This window comes from Saccopteryx bilineata, chromosome 4 (assembly GCF_036850765.1).
Source record: "Saccopteryx bilineata isolate mSacBil1 chromosome 4, mSacBil1_pri_phased_curated, whole genome shotgun sequence".
In the NCBI taxonomy this organism is placed as follows: domain Eukaryota; kingdom Metazoa; phylum Chordata; class Mammalia; order Chiroptera; family Emballonuridae; genus Saccopteryx; species Saccopteryx bilineata.
In genome coordinates this window covers 292,492,398-292,512,451 of record NC_089493.1, presented here as the reverse complement: position 1 = coordinate 292,512,451, position 20,054 = coordinate 292,492,398, and the positions used below count along the sequence as shown (strand labels likewise).

The following is a 20,054-nucleotide window of genomic DNA, read 5'->3' as shown; positions in this document are numbered from 1 at the left end:
TATTGTATGTGTTTTGACCAGGCAAGCTCAGGGTTTCGAACCGGTAACCTCAGCATTCTAGGTTAACACTTCAGCCACTGCACCACCACAGGCCAGGCCCAATACATCTTTTCCTAGCTTAAAATGCACCTGTGGACCCTGCCGCCTGCAGGATAAAGCCCCCGCTTCCTGGCTGTACAGTTAAGGCCTTCTGCTCCGACTCCTGACACCTGTCTCCCAGCCGAAACCCCTGCACTGCAGCCAGCAGGACTTTCAGCCTGTCAAGTCACTGGTGTCGTCCTCTGCCAATCCCCCACCTCCATCAGCAGTCCCACCAAGCAGGCTCTTGGGCCCTTCTTCTCCTTCCCTGGCACGGTGGGCAACGGGCCGAACCTGCTCTGTGGAGCCATTTCCTTTTGCCCTCCCTACCAGGCCCACCGTCCTCTGGGGCCTGCCAGGGCACCGTCTTTGTTCCTTTTCTGGGCAGCAACAGGCACAGGTGGCGAGCAGTATTTTTAACCTTCCTCGGGCTCAGGAATCAGGCGGCTCAGGAGGTTGCCCAATCTGGTGACCTTCACCTCCAGAACCTGTGACTGCCAGGAAGGGAAGCCTCAGGCCACCCTGGGCCTTCAGTCTTGTCTGGGAAGCAGAAACATTTGTTAAACAAAATGAATGAAAGCTTTGCACAAACTGCCAGAGTCCCGCCCACTCTCACCCAATCAAGTGTGCAAGAGACTCGGGGCAATGCTACTCCTGGCCTGCCAGGCTGTCAGGACCGCTAAGAGACCGGGCATTGAACCAAAGGGCCCAGGGAACCTGAGTGGTGTCAGAAACAAAAGCTCATCTGCCCTCCCCACATGGGGCTCAAGAGGGCATTCAAAATGTGAACTTTAATAACAAACAGCAGGTCAAAATAGGGTTCCCCAGGAACGAGAATGATGAGGCCGGAGCTGGAGGCCTCAGGGGTCCGCACTTCTTCCCCTCCAAGGCCTGGAGGCAGGGAAGCAGTGGACCCTGTTGAGCAGGGGTGGCGCCCAGCTCCATGGGAGTCCATCTGTTTGGGGTCCTAAGACCCACGATGCAGCAGTGTGTGGAGCAGGGTGGCACCCTGTCTGGCCCAGAAGGTCCTGGCAGGGTGTGTGGCCCAGGCTGGGCAGGTGAGCAGGACAAGGGCGATGGGGTCAGATGCGGAAGCTTTCCTCCCGGCCATCGATGTGACGGAGCCGCAGATAGACGTCCGTGCCAATGCCCTGCAGGGACTGCAGCCGCAGGGAACCTCCAAGGTACTCCGCGTAGGCCCGTGATGTGGGCAGCCCGAAGCCAAAGCTGGAGGTGGGGGTAAGGGAGAGGACAGTGGCTTCAGAGGCGAGGTCTCCTGGGGTCCTGCACCCCTCCAGAATGGCAAGGTGGGGCCTCACCCATGCATAGGTCCAGACTGGCCACCGCTGAGCATGTCCAGGTGGCCCAAGAGAGGGTTGATCCGGGGGTCCTGGGTGCTGGACTCGGCTGTGGTGAAGTGGTAGTCCATAACCCGATCCAGGTCTGTATGAGCGATTCCCCCTCCCCGGTCGGAGATCCTGGCAGGATGTCCATAATATGCACTTGGCTCAGCTCGGTGGAGGGACTCACTGCCACCCAGGCAGGGAGTGCCATCCTATCCTGTCCCTTTTACCCAAAGGTGGAATGTGGTCCACTCAGACCCTTGGACCTTATTTTTTATGAGCTACATTTCTTTCTCCTCACCTTTGCCTGGGCCACTGACACAGCCTCACAGAATTGGATATTCTCAGTTCAGAGTCAGAGGCTGGTTACTCCCGACTCTTTCCCCCGTAGGCCCCTCAGCTGCTAACGAGGACAGGACCCTGGGGCCTGAAGCTGGCCCCGGATTCATTCTTATACAGCTCATGGCTATCTCCGGACCAGAGAATATCTTGTCTGACCAGGGACCAAGTCTCCGAGTGGGGCAGGTGCTGGCTTGAGGTCATTCAGCAAGTCAGAAACAGTGCCTGGGGCGCCTGTCCACCCCAACCCAACTCCCACTCGGGGCAAACCTGATGACGAGATCGATGTCGTTATTGGCGATGGTGACAACCACATCTGGGACATTGTAGGGAGTGTCTAGGTGACTCTCCATTGTGGCTCTAAAGGGGGGAAAGACCAGTAGTGGGTAGTGGTATCCCCGCCTCACCCCACTTCCTGTCTGTCCTCTTTCACCACAGCCAGCCAGCCCACCTCATGGCATTCTTGAGCAGCTCGGGCAGGATGTAGTCCAGTGGCATCGGGATGAAGGGGAACCGGGCAGCCACGTGTCCGTTGATGCGGACGCGGGGGGCGTTCCCGTACTTGTGCTCACACAGGCGTCTGTGGGGAGGAGCAAGTCTTTAGACCCAACTGAGTGGTTCTTGACTGGAGGTGCTTCTTCCTCCATGTCCCCCAGGGAAATTTTGCAGTTTCTAAAGAGGTTTTTGCTTGTTGCAACTAGAGAGTACCACTGACATCAAGTGAGTAGAGGCCAGGGATCCTTCTAAATATCCTAACAAGCACAGGACAACCCCTCAAGAAACAATGATCTGACTCAAAATGTTAAAAGGCCACAGTTGAGAAACACCGTCTTTGACCACGTCCCAGGTCTCAGGCAAAGGCTCAGACTCAAGCCTTCCCTGCCCAAAGATGTCCACCCCCTTAGCTGTTTTTGCCTCTCACCTGGCAAAGTCCACCCACTTTTCAATAATTTTCTTCGGTGAGAGGCGAGTGCAGATGATGCCGACAAAGTCAGGCTGGCAGGAGAAAGAAGGTCAGGATCGGGCAGCCCTCCACCCGCACATTGGCCACCAAATGCTTACAACTTCCGGAATGCTGAAGTGGCCCCAAGTCCCTCCCCAGATCCCCTGCCTAAGGGAACCCTAGCTCAGTCCCCTCTGCCTCATCTGGCATTCCCAGGTGGGTCTCAGTCCCAGTGCTCCACCTTGTCCTCATGCAGGGCCAGATGATGTGTGGCCAACATGCGGATCCCAAGCCTCGAGGTCAGTGTTTTGTCCAAGAAGGAGCGAACAAGCTTCTCATCCTGTAAACAGTGGGGCCTCAGTAGTGCTGTGCCCTTCCCAGACCCCCAACCGGCCCGCACGGCACTGCCCCTGACCTCTATATGCTTCCGGCTCTCACGCAGGCCCTCAGCTAAGAGGGTCACCACATCTTTGTGGTCGTCCAGCAGCTGACGCACCAGTTGGCAGTATTGGGCTTCCTCTGTCTGGTCCTTGATCTGCAGGTCACAGAGTCATGAGCATGGATGGTTCAGCCCTGACCTTATAACCCCTCACCCAGCCCTGGCCCAAGCCTCACCGGAGGGAAGTCTGTCAGCTTCTGGAAGGCACGGATGTATAGCTCGTGCTGCAGGGAAGAGGTATCAGAATTCACAAGGATGCTGGGACCACAGGATAGAGAACAACTACCTATGCTTAGCCAAGGGGTGTGCCATCACCCCCAATTCACTAGGTTCAAACCCCATCATGGCCTTTCAAGCCTCCTTGAACACCAGAGTGGGCACACCCACACCCCCTTAACGCCAGCCACCTTACCACTTGCAGTATGGTGGGGTTGCAACCAATGATGAAAGGGAGGCTGCGGAAGCCCTTGATGCGGTGAGCGATCCTCACTGGCAACTCTTGCTGCAAGTAGCGGGCACTTTTCTAGAACAAAATGGAGGGAAGGCAGGGCTGGGGACTGAGTGGTTGAGCCAGAGCTCCAGGGACCTAGGGAGAAACGGGGCAGGAATCTTACCAAAAGGTGACTGCCATCCTGAGAGCGGCCGGAATAGAGCATCGTGGTCGGAGTGAGGCGGACTGAAGGCTGGAGGGGCAGAGGAGCTTGAGCATTGGATCTCCAGTGCTGCCCCTGGCCACATCAACCCCACCCCTTCCCTGGACACCCACTGCAGCTTGGGACCCGGCCTCGCTGCCCCAGCTGCATACCTTCTCTGCTGCCACATCAATGGCGGACTGGTTGTAAAAGGAGGTGACAGTTTTGGAGCGCTCCCTTGCCATCTCCACGTGGTGAGTATCGGTGGCTGATGTGGAGAGGGCCCGGAGCAAGAGTGCTGGCCCCAGGAAGGACCGGAGTGGAGGCCCGCCCCGGGGGCCGCTTCCCAGCACCGACGCCAGCATCCTCCTCGTGCTCCCTTGTCGGACTGGGCGGCCACTAGGGCTAAGAACCAGATAGATGGAAGCGACCCCAAAACGGGGAAAGGGAGGTGTGGGTAGGCGGGGGCTCCTCTCTTGACTTCAGGGCCGAGGGCTGTTGGAGGATGCTGACACGCTCAGCCCCAGGGAGCAGCTCCCATCTACCGGTTTGGGGGAAGGGGGAGTTGAAAGGATCCAGATCCAGACGACCCACACCGTCTCTCCATGGAGGCACTGGCATCCTCAGGCCTGGACAATCTCCCTAACCCTAACCCCAACCTCAACCCCTTCAACCACCTCCCCCCACCCCACACACAGGCCGAACCCGGACAACCTTGCTTTCCGGAGCTCCTATTCTTCAACCTGAGGCTTTATCTGGTCGAGGAGATCCTCAGGCCTGTCCAGCTCAAAAACCTCGCCCCAGCTCCTGGGCACCCACGTTCAACGGGCGGGTCGACCCCTACCGAGCGCCTCCAGACCCGGCCCCACCCGCCCTCATTTCCCCCCCGCTCCCCGGCCTGGCCTGCGTACGTGCAGCACAGCGCATTGTGCGCCCGAGAGCCGCTGCATCGAAGCTGCGACCCCATAGGCCCTCTGGGTTGGTTTTCCCTCCGCACATCATTTGGTTCGGCCCGGATCCCCCCATCTGGTAGATGCCAGACCCGCATCCCGCACACTCCCAGCACAATGGCGGAGGTTGCGGGCGCGCGCTGCGAAGCCTCCGCGGGCGGGGTCTATATCTGCTGTTCCACTTACCGCGGGGCCAGAGCCAGGGCCGGGGTCCGGGCGGAACGGCCCAACAGTAGACGGGCCGGGCCGGGCCGGGCTAACCGTGCTGCCCTAGCCCTCTGCCGCTGTGACGTCGAGGGACTGTGGGCACCCGGTGCCTCCTGGGAGTTGTAGTTTGAAGCAGAGGACTCTTCAACCTGGCTATACTCGTGCTCCAGAACTCCCAAATTAATACCACAGCTCCCTCCACAGGGCTCCTGGAATTATCTGTGGTCTCCCTAGCTCTCTGTCTCCTAGTCTATAAAATGGGCCCCCCGGGAGAGGAGATCCTTAGATGGAAAGCGCACAAACCAAACCCTACCGGGATTCCTTACCTGACGTCTGGCTTTCTCCTTCCAGCTCTTGATTCATTTATCGGATATCGAACTATCTAGTTCAAACCTCAGCTCAGCCACTTACTATCTAGGGCAAGTTACTTAAACTGCTCAATGCTTTAATTTCCGTTTTGGAAAAAAGAGGATGTAGCAACCTTGGGGTGGTTGTGTGGTTATATGAATTTATATATGTAATGTTCCTGGAGCAATGCCAGAAATAGAATTGGCACTATATTTAGTGTTAGGTATTATCACCCATTCATTCGTTCAAGCCTGCAACTAACACTGATTGGGTGACTTCTGTGCCAGGAGGGGAGATTGGATGTTAAATAAAGTAAAATAAAAAACACACTTCCCTATCCTGAAAACAGTTTCAGTGTCATCAGCTGTGACGAGGGCTGCAGAGGAGGCCGTGGGAGCATCAAATAGGGACTGGGACATTGATAGAGGTGCAGTGAGTAGGCCACCGCCAGGCACAGGAACTGGAGTGGGAAGGGCAAGATGGCAAGTTAGAGGGGAGCCTGGATAATCTGATGATATGGCTGCCGCCATGTGGAGAGGAGCTGAAAGGGTTCCCAGGGTCAGATCATAAAGGGAAGGGAGTCTGCATTTGTCCGGAGGTGGTAAAATGCCACTGAAAAGTTTTAAATTGTCAGGTTTGCCCCTTAGAATCCTCCGGCTGTCGTGATTGGGAGGGTGGGAATTAGTGAGACCAAAAGCAGACAGATCAGTGCAAAAAACAATTACTTTTTCCAAGCAAGAAATGATGGGAGATTTTTCACTGTATATGTGTGTGTGTGCACTTGTACCGATTGGATTTTTCTTTACTGTGGTTATGTATTTTATAAATATTTTTTAAAGATTTTATTTACTCATTTTAGAGATGGGGGGAGGGGAGCAGGAAGCATCAACTCCCATATGTGCCTGACCAGGCAAGTCCAGGGTTTCGAACCGGTGACCTCAGCATTCCAGGTCGACACTTGATCCACTGCGCCACCACAGGTCAGGCATAGATACAGTATTTAAAGGTTGTTTTTTTTTTAATCCCTGGCTGGATAGCTCGGTTGGTTAGAGCATCGTCCCAATACACAAAGGTAGCCAGTTTGATCCCCAGTCAGGGGACATACAGAAACAGAGGGATGTTTCTCTCTCCCTTCTTCTCTCTCTAAAATTAATAATTTTTTTAAGTGAATAAAGGTTGAGTGAAGCATGTGATATCTTTGGAGCCAAAATCTGTCTCGAAACTTCAGCAGAGTCGGGACCCTGAAGGTGGGTGGCTTACTTGAGCAAAGAGGGAAGATCTCAGACCAGGAGGAACTCCCCAAGTCTCTAGATTTCCTTCTAGCTCCTGACCCCTCCCCCCCCCCCACATACCCCATTCTCACCCTTTCTTTTCCAGCATCCTAGCAATACCCTGGTGTAAAACTAGGGGGCCACTCAGCTCCAGGAGGCAGGCATTGCTTGAGCCCAGGGAAGAAGGGAGACAGGTGCTCTGGGCAGGAGAAGAGCATGCGCAGAGAAACAAGGACTCGGAAGGCTGGCAGTATGCCAGAACTCCGCACTCACGTGGCTGCTGTGTGGACCGGATAACCGGAGCTGGGGCTGCGGTTGCCACCAAGGCAGGAATGTCTACGGACGACCTCACCGATTTGACTCTGAGCGCTGGAAGAGCTCTCCTCCGGCCGGAACACTCGGCTGCCTCCAGAATGCTCATTTAAAGCTCAGGGTTGGTCAGGCACGCTCCTCAGAGCCTTGTATGTACTAATGTCATCTTCAGTATAACCCTTGAGGTAAGTACTATTTTTCTGCTCATTTTATAGATGAGAGAACTGAAAGCCCCCATTCCTGCTTTCCTCTGGGTCCTCAACCCTCCACACCCACTGGCTCCAGCCACACTGGCCTCCCAATTGTCCCCTAAACATACCACACACATTCCTTTCACTGGCTGTCCCCCTCTACCTGGAACATCCCCTACAGATCTGCACAGCTTACTTGCTCATGTCCTTCAAGATTTTGCCCAACTGTCAAGTAAATGAAGCACATCCTGATTGTCCTATTTAAAATGGCAACCATGCCCTGGCCAGTTGGCTCAGCGGTAGAGCGTCGGCCTGGCGTGCAGGAGTCCCAGGTTCAATTCCCAGCCAGGGCACACAGGAGAAGCGCCCATTTGCTTCTCCATCCCTCCCCCTCTCCTTCTTCTCTGTCTCTCTCTTCCCCTCCTGCAGCGAGGCTCCATTGGAGCAAAGATGGCCCGGGCTCTGTGGCCTTTGCCTCAGGCACTAGAATGGCTCTGGACGCAACAGAGCGATGCCCCAGAGGGGCAAAGCATTACCCCCTGGTGGGCATGCCAGGTGGATCCCGGTCGGGCACATGCAGGAGTCTGTCTGACTGCCTCCCCGTTTCCAGCTTCGGAAAAATGAAAAAAATAAAATAAAACAAAACAAAATGGCAACCATGCCTGACCTGTGGTGGCACAGTGGATAGAGCGTCGACCTGAACGCTGAGGTCGCTGGTTAGAAACCCCAGGCTTGCCGGGTCAAGGCACATAGGAGAAGCAACTACTACAAGTTGAGGCTTCCCGCACCTCCCCTCCTTTCTCTCTCTCCTCTCTCTAAAATCAATAAATAAAGTACAATAAAATTGCAATCACCACCCTGGCCTTTAGAGCATCACCCAATACACAGAGGTTGTCAGTTTGATCCCCAGTCAGGACACATAGAGGAACAGATCGATATTTCTGTCTCTCTCTCTAAAAAAAAATTAATAAATATTTTAAAAAGCAAAAATAAATAAAATTGCAATCGCCTCCATCCCCCATACTGTGCTCTACTTTTTATTTTATTGGTAGCATTTAGCACCATCAACATACTGTATACTTTATGTATTTATTATAATTGCTCATCTTCTTCTCCTCTTCTAAAATATAAGACCAGAGCATGAATATTTATCTGCTTACTGTTTTTTGGGTTTTTTAAATTATTTTTATTTATTTATTCATTTTAGAGTGAGAGAGAGAGAAGGGGGGAGGAGCTGGAAGCATCAACTCCCATATGTGCCTTGACCGGGCAAGCCCAGGGTTTTGAACCGGCAACCTCAGCATTCTAGGTCGACGCTTTTATCCACTGCGCCACCACAGGTCAGGCTATCTGCTTACTGTTTTATTCCTGGCCCCTAACCCTGGGGACTCAATAAACATTTGTTGAAAGACAAGGTACTGGCTGGACGGCCCAGTGGATAAGGTGTCATCACCATGTGCTGAGGTCACAGGTTCGATCCTGGTCAGGGCACATAGGAGAGGCAATCAATGAGTACACAACAACTAAGCAGAATGATGAGTTGATGCTCCTCTTTCTCCCCCTCTCCCCACCCCTCTTGCTCCCTTTCTCTCAAATCAATGGAAACTTTTTTTTTTCAGCGAAAGAAATATTGAGCTTTACTCTCAGGTATTGAAATAGAGTGTTCCTGTTATTTATGGCTGGCTTGACTCAGAATGAGTGATCAAAGAAGAAGCATACAAGGGTCACAATATCTCCATGACTGTCTAGAAAATCACACACCATCATTTCTGTGTTACGCTCTTGGATCAGGTCAGCTCTATTTAGTGTAGGGGGGAAACTACACAATTGTATGAATACCAGGAGGTGGAAATTATTGAGGACAATTTTGGAAGCTAGCTATTATAGCCTGGAGGCTGCTGTGCTATGAGGAAGCCCAAACTAGCCCCTACAGAGAGACTGCATGAATACATAGATAGACAGAGACTACAAGAGAGAGAGAGACAGTGAGTGAGCTGCTAGCTTATCCCTCAGCTGCTTTAGTCTCCCATTCTTCCAGCATCAGCCATCACCTGATTGCAATTGTGTCAGCCTGGACTGCCAGCCAAAATTCTCTCCCCAAATTCCTAACCCATAAACAGTGTGAGAGAAGTAAAATAATTGTTATTGCTGTATGCCATTATTTTTTTGGTGATTTGTTGAACAGCAATAAGTCCTCTGTAGTCTGACATAAAGATATTGGGGTTTCTGTCTTGCTCCCTCCTAGATCAGTTATTCTGGGGAGCCAGCCATAGATAATGGGAAGAGTCCAAGAGATTGTGGAAGGAGTTCAGACCTAAGCCCGAGCCCTCTGTAATGGTGTCCTATTGTTGTAACAAATTACCCCAAGCCTAGTGGCTCAAAACAACATGAACTTATTATTTTACAGCTCTATGGTTCAGAAGTCAGACAGGGGTCTCGCTGAGTTAAAACTAAGATGCCAGCAGTTCCTTTCGGGAGAACCTAGGGGAGTATCCATTTCTTATCTCTTTCCGGCTTCTAGAAGCCACCCAGATTCCTTAGCTCATGACCCTCTTTCTCCATCTTCAAAGCCAGCAATGTTGCATCTCACTGTGCCTTTCTTCTTCTTTTCCTCCTCCTCTTCCTCCTCCTCCTCCTTCCCTCCTCCTCCTCCTCCTCCTCCTTCTTTCCTCCTTCTCCTCCTCCTCCTTCCTCCTCCTCCTCCTCCTCTTCCTCCTCCTCCTCCCTCCTCCTCCTCCTCTTCCTTCTTTCCTCCTTCTCCTCCTCCTCCTTCCTCCTTCTCCTCCTCCTCCTCCTCCTTCTTCTTCTTGCCTTTTTCTTTCATTGTGCCTTTTTTCTGTAGTGACACCTCCCTCTGACTCTTTGTTCTGCAGCCTTTTCCCACTTTTAAGGACCTTTGTGATTACATTGGACCTACAGGATCAATCATCTCTCTCTCTCTCTCTCTCTCTCTCTCTCTCTCTCTCTTTGGTCAGAGACAGAGAAAGTGACAGGGACAGACCAGAAGGGCGAGAGATGAGAAGCATCAATTCTTCGTTGTGGCACCTTCGTGTTCATTGATTGCTTTCTCATACGTGCCTTGACTGGGTGCTTTAGCTGAGCAAATGGCCCCTTGCTCAAGCCAGCGACCTTGGGTTTCAAGCCAGCGACCTCAGGGCTTCAAACCTGGGTCCTCAGCATCCCAGGCTGATGCTCTATCCACTGCGCCTTGGTTCTTGATCAGTTCACACTACTCACTGTATTTCCTGATTCGCTGGTCTCTAGGTCCTGGGTGTTCCAATGTTTAGAATAGGACTTGGCATAGAGCAAGCACTATATACTTTTAGGTATACATACTTTTCTTTGGAATACTATTATATATTTTTATTTATTGATTTCAGAGGGGAGAGAGGAAGAGAGACAGAGATATGGATCTATTCCTGTATTTTCCCTGACCGGGGGTCCAACCCGGCAACCTTTGTGCATCAGGACAATGCTTAACCAACCATGCTCCAGCCAGAGCAGCTAGCAATACCTAATTTTTAAAATTCCTGAGACTCCATTTCCCTTGAGGCATTGCGGCCCGTCGTACTACAACTCCCACAATGCCTCGTCCGTAAGTACCCACGGCCTTGACTCTGTTTTCCCAGTCCCAGCATTCCTCGCTGTTTTCCTACCTCACAAGCACGCCTATCCAGTCCTAGGAAAACCCAATTGGATCAGGGCGTGCCAGACCAGCCCGAACCTCGCCGGGAGGGGCGGGAGAGGGCGTGGCCACGTCCTGCCCCGCCCCCGCTCCGTGGCTGGTTCCCTTTAGGCTGCGCCTCGGGCGGGACACCGAGACATGGGTGCTACCTGGCGGAGCCCCGGAGGGGCGCGGCTTGCGCTCTGCCTCGCTGGCTTCGTGCTCTCCCTCTACGCGCACCACGTGAAGGCGGCGCGCGCCCGGGACCGGGATTACCGTGCGCTCTGCGACGTGGGCACCGCCATCAGCTGTTCGCGCGTCTTCTCCTCCAGGTGAGCGCGGGGGTGGGAGGCTTGGGGCACCGGGCGGCTTATGGGAGCGGTGCCCTGCGGAGCGGTGGTCGGAGATAGGAATGCGGGACCGGGGCAGATAGTGCTGGGGACTGTGGTTATTCTGGGGAGTAGCACGGGGATCTGGATTCCAAGGAATAAAGGTGATCAGACAGGAAGGGGAGGTGGGATAACGTGTAGGGACAGATGATGGGCTTGAGGATGGCCGTGTACCTGGGAATAAAGTGGCTAAGACTGGCTATGCTTGCGGGCCTGGGGTTAGTGGGATGACCGGATACAGAAGAGGGGAGTGGGCGGCCAGGGAACTGGAGAATAGGGGCCCAGGGCAGAGAGAATCTGTCCCGAGTCAACCGTGATTTCTCCCTCTACCATCTTAAGAATTAATGAAGGTCTAGGGTGGAAAGAAGGGCCTAAGGAGGAAGGAAGCATAGCCAGGCCTGACCTGGGAATAGGCGAAGATAGGAGCAGACACAGGATCCTGACGTGGCCAAAGGGAAGCTTCACCAGGAGGTCATCGACCCTTGGCCTCAAGCTGGGGTGGAGGGAATGGTGACCACGGGAAGGACAGCCCAGGTGGCTTCTTGGAAATCACCCCTCCAGGACAAGGCACTGGGTTGACCCCCCTTACTTGGGCCCTCCCTCCACCAGGTGGGGTCGGGGCTTTGGACTGGTGGAGCAAGTGCTGGGCTCAGACAGTGTCTTCAATCAATCCAACAGCATATTCGGGTGCATCTTCTATACACTGCAGCTGTTGTTAGGTAACTGGCCGTGCCCCTTCCTGGCAGGCCCCGCCCCATCCCTGGCATTCTTGGGGACTCTTACAGCTGGCAGCCGGCTGCTCATCACTGAGCACCGTGGGGGTGGGAACTAATGGGAGCCTTTCAGTCTAGGTCTGATGTGTCAGAGCCAGAAGGACCCTAACCGCATTCTAGGGCACCAGTTTTGTGGAAAAGACTCAGTTCTTTTCCGGGGGGGGGGGGGAATCTAAGGATTGTTTTTCATCTCATCTAGATGAAATTGCAGCAGGAAACTTCACTATTTGGATCCCAGGCATCATTGAACAGATAGGAAATCCAAGGCCTTGGTTGGGCCCGTTGGACCCTCTTATTTCAAAGACTCTATCCCAGTAACCCCTGCTGTCTGGGTGGCACCAGGAAGTCATGGCAATGTTCTAGAGGTGGCCAGTCCCTGCAGCCTGCGTTTGACCCTTTTCCTTCTTACAGGTTGCCTCCAGGGCCGCTGGGTATCTGTCCTGCTACAGCTGAGCTCCCTGGTGTCCCTCGCTGGCTCTGTCTACCTGGCCTGGGTCCTGTTCTTCGTGCTCTATGACTTCTGCATCGTTTGCATCACGACCTATGCCATCAATGTGGGCCTAATGGTGCTTAGCTTCCGGGAGGATCAGGGACCCCAGGGCAAGGTCAAAGGGCACTGAGCCCTCATGCCAACCCAGGCTGACCTGACCGCTTATGCTCTGCATTGGCATGTCAGCCTTGCCCAAGGTAGACATGCCTGGGTCCTTGGACGAGTCTACAACTGCCTCCACCGTATCCAGGACAACGGACCAAATGTGCCCCACTCTTTCCTCTACTAGTTAGTGCCTCTGGCTCTGCTCCCAAGGGTTAGTTCCCAAAGCTCCTGCCATTGCCCAAGGAAAGAAGGTGCTGAGCAATAAAAGTTATTCAATTGGCTAAGTCTGAACCAGCTGTCTGCCCGGGACCCCAAGTATTCGATCTCCCCCAGTCTTGCCTCCTCTGGGATTGGGAGGGTGTGAGTCAGAGGGAGAGTAGAGGGCCAGCCCGAGAAAGGTGGCTAGTTCCTTCTCCAGCCTGCGGCGTCAGCAGACCTGGGGAGCCAGCCCGGGAAAGGTGGCTAGTTTCTTCTCCAGCCTATGGCGTCACAGACCTGGGGAGCCAGCCCGGGAAAGGTGGCTAGTTCCTTCTCCAGCCTGCGGCGTCAGCAGACCTGGGGAGCCAGCCCAGGAAAGGTGGCTAGTTTCTTCTCCAGCCTGCGGCGTCAGCAGACCTGGGATGCCAGCCCGGGAAAGGTGGCTAGTTCCTTTTCCAGCCTGTGGCGTCAGCAGACCTGGGATGCCGGCCCGGGAAAGGTGGCTAGTTCCTTCTCCAGCCTGCGGCCTCAGCAGACCTGGGGAGCCAGCCCAGGAAAGGTGGCTAGTTCCTTCTCCAGCCTGCGGCGTCAGCAAACCTGGGGAGCCGGCCCGGGAAAGGTGGCTAGTTCCTTCTCCAGCCTGCGGCATCAGCAGACCTGGGGAGCTGGCCCGGGAAAGGTGGCTAGTTCCTTCTCCAGCCTGCGGCCTCAGCAGACCTGGGGAGCCAGAGCCAGCCTAGGAAAGGTGGCTAGTTCCTTCTCCAGCCTGCAGCGTCAGCAGACCTGGGGAGCCAACCCGGGAAAGGTGGCTAGTTCCTTCTCCAGCCTGTGGCGTCAGCAGACCTGGGATGCCGGCACCCACCTCCAGGAAACGGGCTTGTCTCTGCTGCTCAAGGGAGCCAGGCCTCTTGTCCTGTGAGGGCCAAGTATGCACTTGTAAAGGCAAGCTGCCCTTCTGGTTCTGTGCATGCTTGGTGGGAAGTTCTCCTTATAATGTGACCTTAACCCTTCTGGCTGCCTTCTCTACTATCCCAAGACAGTCTTAGCAACCCTGAAGGGCCAGAGACAGATTGTGGGTTTTTGGAGGTTTTTTTTAAGATTTTATTTACTGATTTTTAGCAGGAGAGGAACAGGAAGCATCAACTTGTAGTGGTTGCTTCTCGTATGTGCCTTAACCCAGCAAGCCTGGCGAACTCAGTGTTTTAGGCCGACACTTTATCCACTGTGCCACCATTGGTCAGGAACAGGCTGTGTTTTTGATTAATTTTTCCAAATATTTACTGAACACTTACCTGCATGTCAAGCACTGTTTAAGGACATGCCATGTGTTAACTCACTTAATCCTTACAGCAATTGTATGAGGTAGGTACTATTATTATCCCTATCTTGTTGAGGAGACTGAGGTACAGAGAGGCTAAGTCAGGGGTCCCCAAACTACGGCCCGCGGGCTGCATGCGGCCCCCTGAGGCCATTTATCCGGCCCCCACCACACTTCCGGAAGGGGCATCTCTTTCATTGGTGGTCAGTGAGAGGAGCATAGTTCCCATTGAAATACTGGTCAGTTTGTTGATTTAAACTTATTTGTTCTTTATTTTAAATATTGTATTTGTTCCTGTTTTGTTTTTTTACTTTAAAATAAGATATGTGCAGTGTGCATAGGGATTTGTTCATAGTTTTTATAGTCTAGCCCTCCAACAGTCTGAGGGACAGTGAACTGGCCCCCTGTGTAAAAAGTTTGGGGACCCCTGGGCTAAGTAGTTTGTCTAAGATCACACAGCTAGTGTCAGGAGCCCTCAGGACTTGAATCCACCTGAGCCTTCTGGCTCCAGTGTCTGCACTCTTCACCTTGTCCATGGCTGCCTGTGTGGGTCAGGCTTCTTGAACAGTTCAGGCTGGCCTGAGTTAGAAGTCAGGAGGAGAAAAAGGACGCACCCTGAATGTTCTGCCCTCCTGACTGAGTCTTCTGACACCAGAGATGGGTCGAGTCTCCTAGCTAGCAGGGAGCGGAGAGCCTGGGCCCCTTGACAGCCAGCCCTGAACGCCCTGTAGCTGAAGCAGGGTGGGAGGAGGTATGTGAACACTTGGAGTTGAATCTGGGAGAGGTGAGGAAAGCTGAAATGAAGAGAGAATCGGGAGGGCCCGCTCACCGTGCCCTTCAGTTACAGGATGACAGCTCCCATGCTGGGTGCAGATTTACTCCACCAGGCTCTGGCCTAAGTGTTTTTACATTCAAACACTGTTTTTCAGACAAGGCACAGAAAGGCTAACTGTCCCAGGTCACTCCAGTAGTAAGTGGGAGAACTGGCATTTGAACCCAGGCAGTCTGGCCCTGGCTGAGGCCCAGAGAGGGAAGGTGACTAGCCTAGGGTCACACAGCCCCAACCTCAGAACTAGGAGCCACTGGCTTCCTTCCAGCCCAGGAAAAGTAATGACACCTGGCTCCCAGCCAGCTGGGGGCGGGGCCGAGGTGGGGCTAGGGCGTTGCAGGTGGCTTCTTTGAGAACCCCAGCGCAGGCGGCACAGTGGCCCCGAGCAGCATGAAGCAAGGCTGCGGGCCTGGGCTGCTGATCCTGGGAGCTGTGGTCTTTGCAGGAGGTGAGCCACTGCGTTTGAGTGGGGAGAGAGGGGTGTGTTGGGGGTCCCAGGGCCATCCTTGGCCCCAGCAGCCCCTGCGCTTGGTGAGGGTGTGAGGAAGCCGGCCAGTGAGGTGATGGTCTGGCTGTGAGTGTGGAGAGGTGTGTGTGCGTGGAGAGGGGTGTGTGGCTGCCTGTGTCGTCATGGGTAGGATTTTCTTGGGCTGGGATAGAGCCTACGTCTGCAGGAACGGTCCCAGTGCCTGTGTGCGTACCCTGTGCCCCTGGCTGCCTCTACTGCCTGGAAGACCTTAGGCAAGTTCTGGAGCCCATCTCTCCTGGCTCAGCTGTCCAGTGGGTGTGTTTGTGCGTGTCTATTAGGGGAAGAGGCAGGGCAGGGGACTCTGGTCGAGTGTGGCTGTTTCTGGAAAGGTGGGGGAGGCTGAGTTGTCAGAGTGGGTGGGGTGGATCTCAGTCCCAAAGCCCTTCCTCACTCGGACATGACGCAGGCCTAATCCTCCCTCTTAGGCCTTGATGGTTGAGGGCACAATTAAGCTAATGCTCTCCACACACACAGGCCGTCTCCCTGACTCAGTGGTGGAGGCAGGAATCGGGGGTTCTGGAGCCCGGAGAAGGGTTGGCCTGATCCCAGGCTGAACCCCAGCCCTGCTCCTCGGGCCCCGGAGTGCTGAGCACAGCGGAAGGAGGAGAGTTAATGACAGAGCGTAAGCTCTCAATAGGTTCCAATAAAAGCTGCTTCTGGGCCTTCTATAAATATTTTCATTCTTGAAGGTAGCCACAGAGTCAGAGGTCAGGGTCCATAGGTGTGTCCCCCAAACCGTCCCTTCCACCAAAGCTGGGCCGGGCAGGTAAGGCTCCCTAGTGTCTCACCTGTCTCCTTTCCAGGTCTTCAAGCAGCTCCGCATGGTAAGCTCTGGGGCCATGAGGCTGGGGCCTCCCCTGGGTCTGTGTCGGGCCCTGGGTGAGGGCAGGACAGGGGCCCGCCATCAGCCTGACCTGCCCCTCTCTACAGCTTGTGGGCAGCGTGGCCCTGGCCCCCCTGAGCCTCAGGAGGGCAACACAGGGCTCGGCGAGTGGCCATGGCAGGCCAGTGTGAGGAGGCAGGGGGTCCATATCTGCAGTGGATCCTTGGTGGCTGATTCCTGGGTCCTCACTGCTGCCCACTGCTTTGAAAAGTGAGTCGTGACTGGGGTCAGACAGGGTTTCTGGTTGAGGGGGGGGTGTGATTTGTTCCCAAGCTCCGCAAGACTGATCCCGGCCTTAGATGAACAGAGTACCGTTTACTGAGACTGCTATGTGCCAGGCACTTATTATTATCAAGGTAGTCTACAACCTTCATGGTAGAAGCCTTCCAAGCAGAAACAGGTCGGGAGAAGGAAGGACCTTGCTTAAAGCCACGGGCTGATATTTGTCTGTTCTCCACCTTGTTCTGTCTTCCATGGTGTCACTGTCCCGCTTTGCACTCCAGGCCTGGGCCTTGTCCCTCTTCTTCCAGGGCAGCAGTGACAGAACTGAGCTCCTGGTCAGTTGTCCTGGGCTCTCTGCAGCGTGAGGGGCTGAGCCCTGGGGCTGAAGAGGTGGGGGTGACCGCTCTGCAGCTCCCCAGGGCCTACAACCACTACAGCCAGGGCTCAGACCTGGCCCTGCTCCGGCTGGCCCACCCCACGCCCCACACACCCCTCTGCTTGCCCCAGCCTGCTCACCACTTCCCCTTCGGGACTTCTTGCTGGGCCACTGGCTGGGATCAGGACACCAGTGCTGGTAAGGGCTATCCCAGGCTGAAGCCCAAAAAGGCAGTCCACTTGTCCGGAGTCACACAGCCTCGGCCATCACCTGTCCCTGCTGCGTCTCCCTTGCTCCCCAGAGCCCAGGCTCCGGCCCTGAGACCCTGTCTTTTGCCAGCTCCCAGGACCCTCCGGAATCTGCGCCTGCGTCTGGTCAGCCGCCCCACGTGTAACTGTCTCTACAACAGGCTGCACCAGCGGCTGCTGGCCAGTCCCGCCCGGCCTGGGATGCTGTGTGGGGGTGCCCAGCCCGGGGTGCAGGGGCCCTGTCAGGTCTGAGTGGGAGAAGAGCGGAAGGGAGAAGGGGTGGGGCCTGGTCCACAGGGAGGGGGGAGGACTGCAGAGGCTACTTGCCCAGGGCTGAGGCTCAGGTGGCTCTCCTGGACTCTGCTGCCTGCTCCAGGGCGATTCTGGGGGTCCCGTGCTGTGCCAGGAGCCCGATGGACACTGGGTCCAGGCTGGGATCATCAGCTTCACATCAAGCTGTGCCCAGGAAGACACTCCCGTGCTGCTGACAGACATGGCTGCTCACAGCTCCTGGCTACAGGCCCGAGCTCGGGGGGCATCCTTTCTGGCCCAGAACCCAGAGACCCCGGAGATCAGTGATGAGGACAGCTGTGTGGGTATGTGCAGAGGCTGTGAAGAGGGTGGTCTGTGGGGACAGTCAGGCCTGCACGAGGACTTCTGGGCAGCAGGTGGAAGCCACAGGGCATCCACAAATTGCCATATGCTGACTAGGGGACTCTAAGGCCCGCCCCTTCGAGCCCAGAGGATGGGAGCAACCCCATTTAGGGAAGAGAAGCAGAGATGCCGCACAACTTTATGATTTTGGAGTTTAGGTAAGAAGAGGGACCTCTGTGGACTGGCTGAAAGTTTCCCAGCAGGGACCCAGTGACATTGGACAGGGCAGGGCTCCCACTCAGCATTCTAGCATAAAGTGACTAATGTGCAAATTGCATGCAAAATAATTAATTCCTGAGATGGAAGCTATGCCTTCATGGTAAGAGAAGCACTATGAGCCAGGAATTCTGGGGCTGGTCCAAGCCCTGGAGGGGTGCAGACAGGTGGGGTTGAGGAAACAGGGGCAGGCCGCACCCTTGCAGCTGGACCATTAGGGTTAAAAGCTTAGGCACTGGCTTTTGAGTATCAAATCTGCTACTTACCTGTAGTTACTGAGCTAGAAAGTCACTTAAGCTCTCTGGAACTTTGGTTACAAGGGTAACAAAATTCAACTTTACAGCTGTTGTGAGGATGTGATGGTGCGCTGGAAGTGCTTGGCCCAGGGCCGGCACGCCGTGAGCACTTGGCAGGAAGGCAGATGGTGTAACCATCTGTTTCAGCCTGCGGATCCCTGCGGAGAGGTCTCCAGGCAGAAGTCCCCTCCCTGTGGCCCTGGGACGCCAAGCTGAGGCATCAGGGGAAGCTGGCCTGTGGCGGAGCCCTGGTGTCTGAGGAGGTGGTGCTGACTGCTGCCCACTGCTTCATTGGGTGCGCCCTGTTCCCTGGCCTTTGACCCCCTGCCCACCCCTGCTGCAGCCCTGCACCCAATGCTGTTGGCGCTGTCTCTACACAGGCGTCAGAGCCCAGAGGAATGGAGCGTCAAGCTGGGGGCTGGACCAGAGGAGGTCAGTCTAAAGCAACTCATCCTGCATGGGGCTTATACGCACCCAGAGGGGGGCTACGACGTGGCCCTCCTGCTGTTGGCCCGGCCCGTGACCTTAGGCCCCAGCCTGCGGCCCCTGTGCCTGCCCTACACTGACCATCACCTGCCGGATGGGGAACGTGGCTGGGCCCTGGGGTTGGCCCACCGTGGGTCAGGTATGTAGGACGGGGCCGCCAGCAGCTGTCCCTCCAGCCTAGAGGCCACTGCAGCAGCTGGGTCTCTCCCCGCTCCCCCCCCCCCCCACAGGCACCAGCTCCCCTCAGACAGTGCCCGTCACCCTCCTGGGGCCCAGGGCCTGCAGCCGGCTGCACGCTGCCCTGGGGCACGACAGCATCCCCATCCTCCCAGGGACGGTGTGTACCAGTGTTGTGGGTGAGCCGCCCCGCTGTGAGGTAAGCCTGTCCCCCCCAGCTCACCCCCAGACCCCTGGCATCCTCGCCCTGCAGCTCATGTACGAGACCTGCCAGGCTCAGGTCTCCAGACTGCCTCTCACCTGAAATAGCCTTTCTGCCAACTGGCACCCAAGAGCCAGCGCTTCAGGCCAGCCGTAGTCCCTTCTGCCCCTTGCAGCTGCCTAGGGCTAAGAGGGTCACCCAGTTTCACTGGACCCTTGACAGGGCCTGTCTGGGGCACCGCTGGTGCATGAGGTGAGAGGCACGTGGTTCCTGGCTGGGCTGCACAGCTTTGGAGACGCCTGCCAAGGCCCCACACGGCCTGCCGTCTTCACCGCGCTCCCCTCCTATGAGAGCTGGGTCAGCAGTTTGGACTGGCAGGTCTACTTCACGGAGGAGCCGGAGCCCGAGCCGGAGCCGGAGCCCGAGCCGGAGCCGGAGCCCGAATTTGGAAGCTGCCTGGCCAATCTGAGTATGTGGCTCCTGGGGCCTTCCTGCTGACACTACCCTCCCCAGACCCGTCTAGGGAAAGATCTGTCCTGAGCCACCTCTGCCTGCCCTGGGTGGGGTGGAGCAGTAGACAGAACCACATGGATTCAAATTCTGGCTCTCCATCCTTGTGACTTGGAGCAGGCCTCTAAACCTCTGTGAACCTGTTTTCTCAGTCGTCATGGGGGCTAAGGAGCACCTCCTCCCTCTTCCTTCCAGGAAGGGAGGAGAGTTGTGAGGATGAGGCCACCGCACCCCCTTCCTCTCCCTGACAGGCCAACCCACCGGCTGTTGACAAGTGGCTCTGGGATGCTGCAAATACGTCACTGCCTCTGCCCCTCTCCATTCCCCACCCACACGGGCCAGGCACTGGGCCAGGCCCAGGAGCAGTGGGCTCTGGGAAGGAGGCTGCCCTGTGCCCGCCCCTGCAGGACAGGGACCTGTCACCTGTGAGTTCTCC

At 55.5% G+C, this 20,054-nt stretch overlaps 3 protein-coding genes across 5 annotated transcripts; 2 read left to right on the top strand and 1 right to left on the bottom strand.

The window, feature by feature from the left end:
* Window positions 1-819: 819 nt before the first annotated feature.
* Window positions 820-5,125, bottom strand: BCKDK (branched chain keto acid dehydrogenase kinase). The gene is made up of 12 exons (XM_066275791.1): window positions 4,911-5,125; window positions 3,948-4,179; window positions 3,757-3,825; window positions 3,555-3,665; window positions 3,319-3,366; window positions 3,119-3,238; window positions 2,945-3,043; window positions 2,683-2,756; window positions 2,212-2,340; window positions 2,031-2,120; window positions 1,398-1,556; window positions 820-1,305 (listed from the first exon to the last, which is right to left on the bottom strand). The coding sequence occupies exons 2-12, from the start codon at window positions 4,137-4,139 to the stop codon at window positions 1,161-1,163; spliced, it is 1,236 nt and encodes a 411-aa protein (XP_066131888.1). The 5' UTR covers window positions 4,140-4,179; window positions 4,911-5,125; the 3' UTR covers window positions 820-1,160.
* A 1,690-nt stretch (window positions 5,126-6,815) lies between these two features.
* Window positions 6,816-12,758, top strand: VKORC1 (vitamin K epoxide reductase complex subunit 1). Of its 3 annotated transcripts, XM_066275802.1 has the most exons (5): window positions 6,832-7,047; window positions 10,434-10,648; window positions 10,850-11,049; window positions 11,716-11,825; window positions 12,291-12,758. In XM_066275802.1, the coding sequence occupies exons 3-5, from the start codon at window positions 10,877-10,879 to the stop codon at window positions 12,497-12,499; spliced, it is 492 nt and encodes a 163-aa protein (XP_066131899.1). In that variant the 5' UTR covers window positions 6,832-7,047; window positions 10,434-10,648; window positions 10,850-10,876; the 3' UTR covers window positions 12,500-12,758. The 3 variants fall into 3 exon arrangements, with proteins under 3 accessions (XP_066131901.1, XP_066131899.1, XP_066131900.1); XM_066275804.1 differs by lacking the exon at window positions 11,716-11,825 and having other exon boundaries at window positions 6,816-7,047; window positions 10,731-11,049; XM_066275803.1 differs by lacking the exon at window positions 10,434-10,648.
* A 2,427-nt stretch (window positions 12,759-15,185) lies between these two features.
* PRSS53 (serine protease 53) lies at window positions 15,186-20,013 on the top strand. The gene is made up of 11 exons (XM_066275766.1): window positions 15,186-15,267; window positions 16,152-16,172; window positions 16,279-16,441; window positions 16,762-17,027; window positions 17,169-17,323; window positions 17,454-17,673; window positions 18,391-18,538; window positions 18,624-18,868; window positions 18,960-19,105; window positions 19,331-19,577; window positions 19,814-20,013. Exons 1-11 carry the CDS (start codon window positions 15,210-15,212, stop codon window positions 19,864-19,866), a joined length of 1,722 nt encoding a protein of 573 aa, XP_066131863.1. The 5' UTR covers window positions 15,186-15,209; the 3' UTR covers window positions 19,867-20,013.
* Window positions 20,014-20,054: the final 41 nt, after the last annotated feature.

Bases quoted from the DNA above. Each gene is read 5' to 3' on its own strand.
- BCKDK (XM_066275791.1), bottom strand. From the start codon at position 4,139: ATGCTGGCGTCGGTGCTGGGAAGCGGCCCCCGGGGCGGGCCTCCACTC. The intron at 3,239-3,318 runs GTGAGGCTTGGG...TGTGACCTGCAG, and splicing joins AGCTGACAGACTTCCCTCCG to ATCAAGGACCAGACAGAGGA. The intron at 1,557-2,030 runs GTTTGCCCCGAG...ACATCCTGCCAG, and splicing joins GACATCGATCTCGTCATCAG to GATCTCCGACCGGGGAGGGG.
- VKORC1 (XM_066275803.1), top strand. From the start codon at position 10,877: ATGGGTGCTACCTGGCGGAGCCCCGGAGGGGCGCGGCTTGCGCTCTGC. The intron at 11,050-11,715 runs GTGAGCGCGGGG...TCCCTCCACCAG, and splicing joins TCGCGCGTCTTCTCCTCCAG to GTGGGGTCGGGGCTTTGGAC. The intron at 11,826-12,290 runs GTAACTGGCCGT...TCCTTCTTACAG, and splicing joins TACACTGCAGCTGTTGTTAG to GTTGCCTCCAGGGCCGCTGG.
- PRSS53 (XM_066275766.1), top strand. From the start codon at position 15,210: ATGAAGCAAGGCTGCGGGCCTGGGCTGCTGATCCTGGGAGCTGTGGTC. The intron at 18,869-18,959 runs GTATGTAGGACG...CCCCCCCCACAG, and splicing joins GTTGGCCCACCGTGGGTCAG to GCACCAGCTCCCCTCAGACA. The intron at 19,106-19,330 runs GTAAGCCTGTCC...GACCCTTGACAG, and splicing joins GTGAGCCGCCCCGCTGTGAG to GGCCTGTCTGGGGCACCGCT.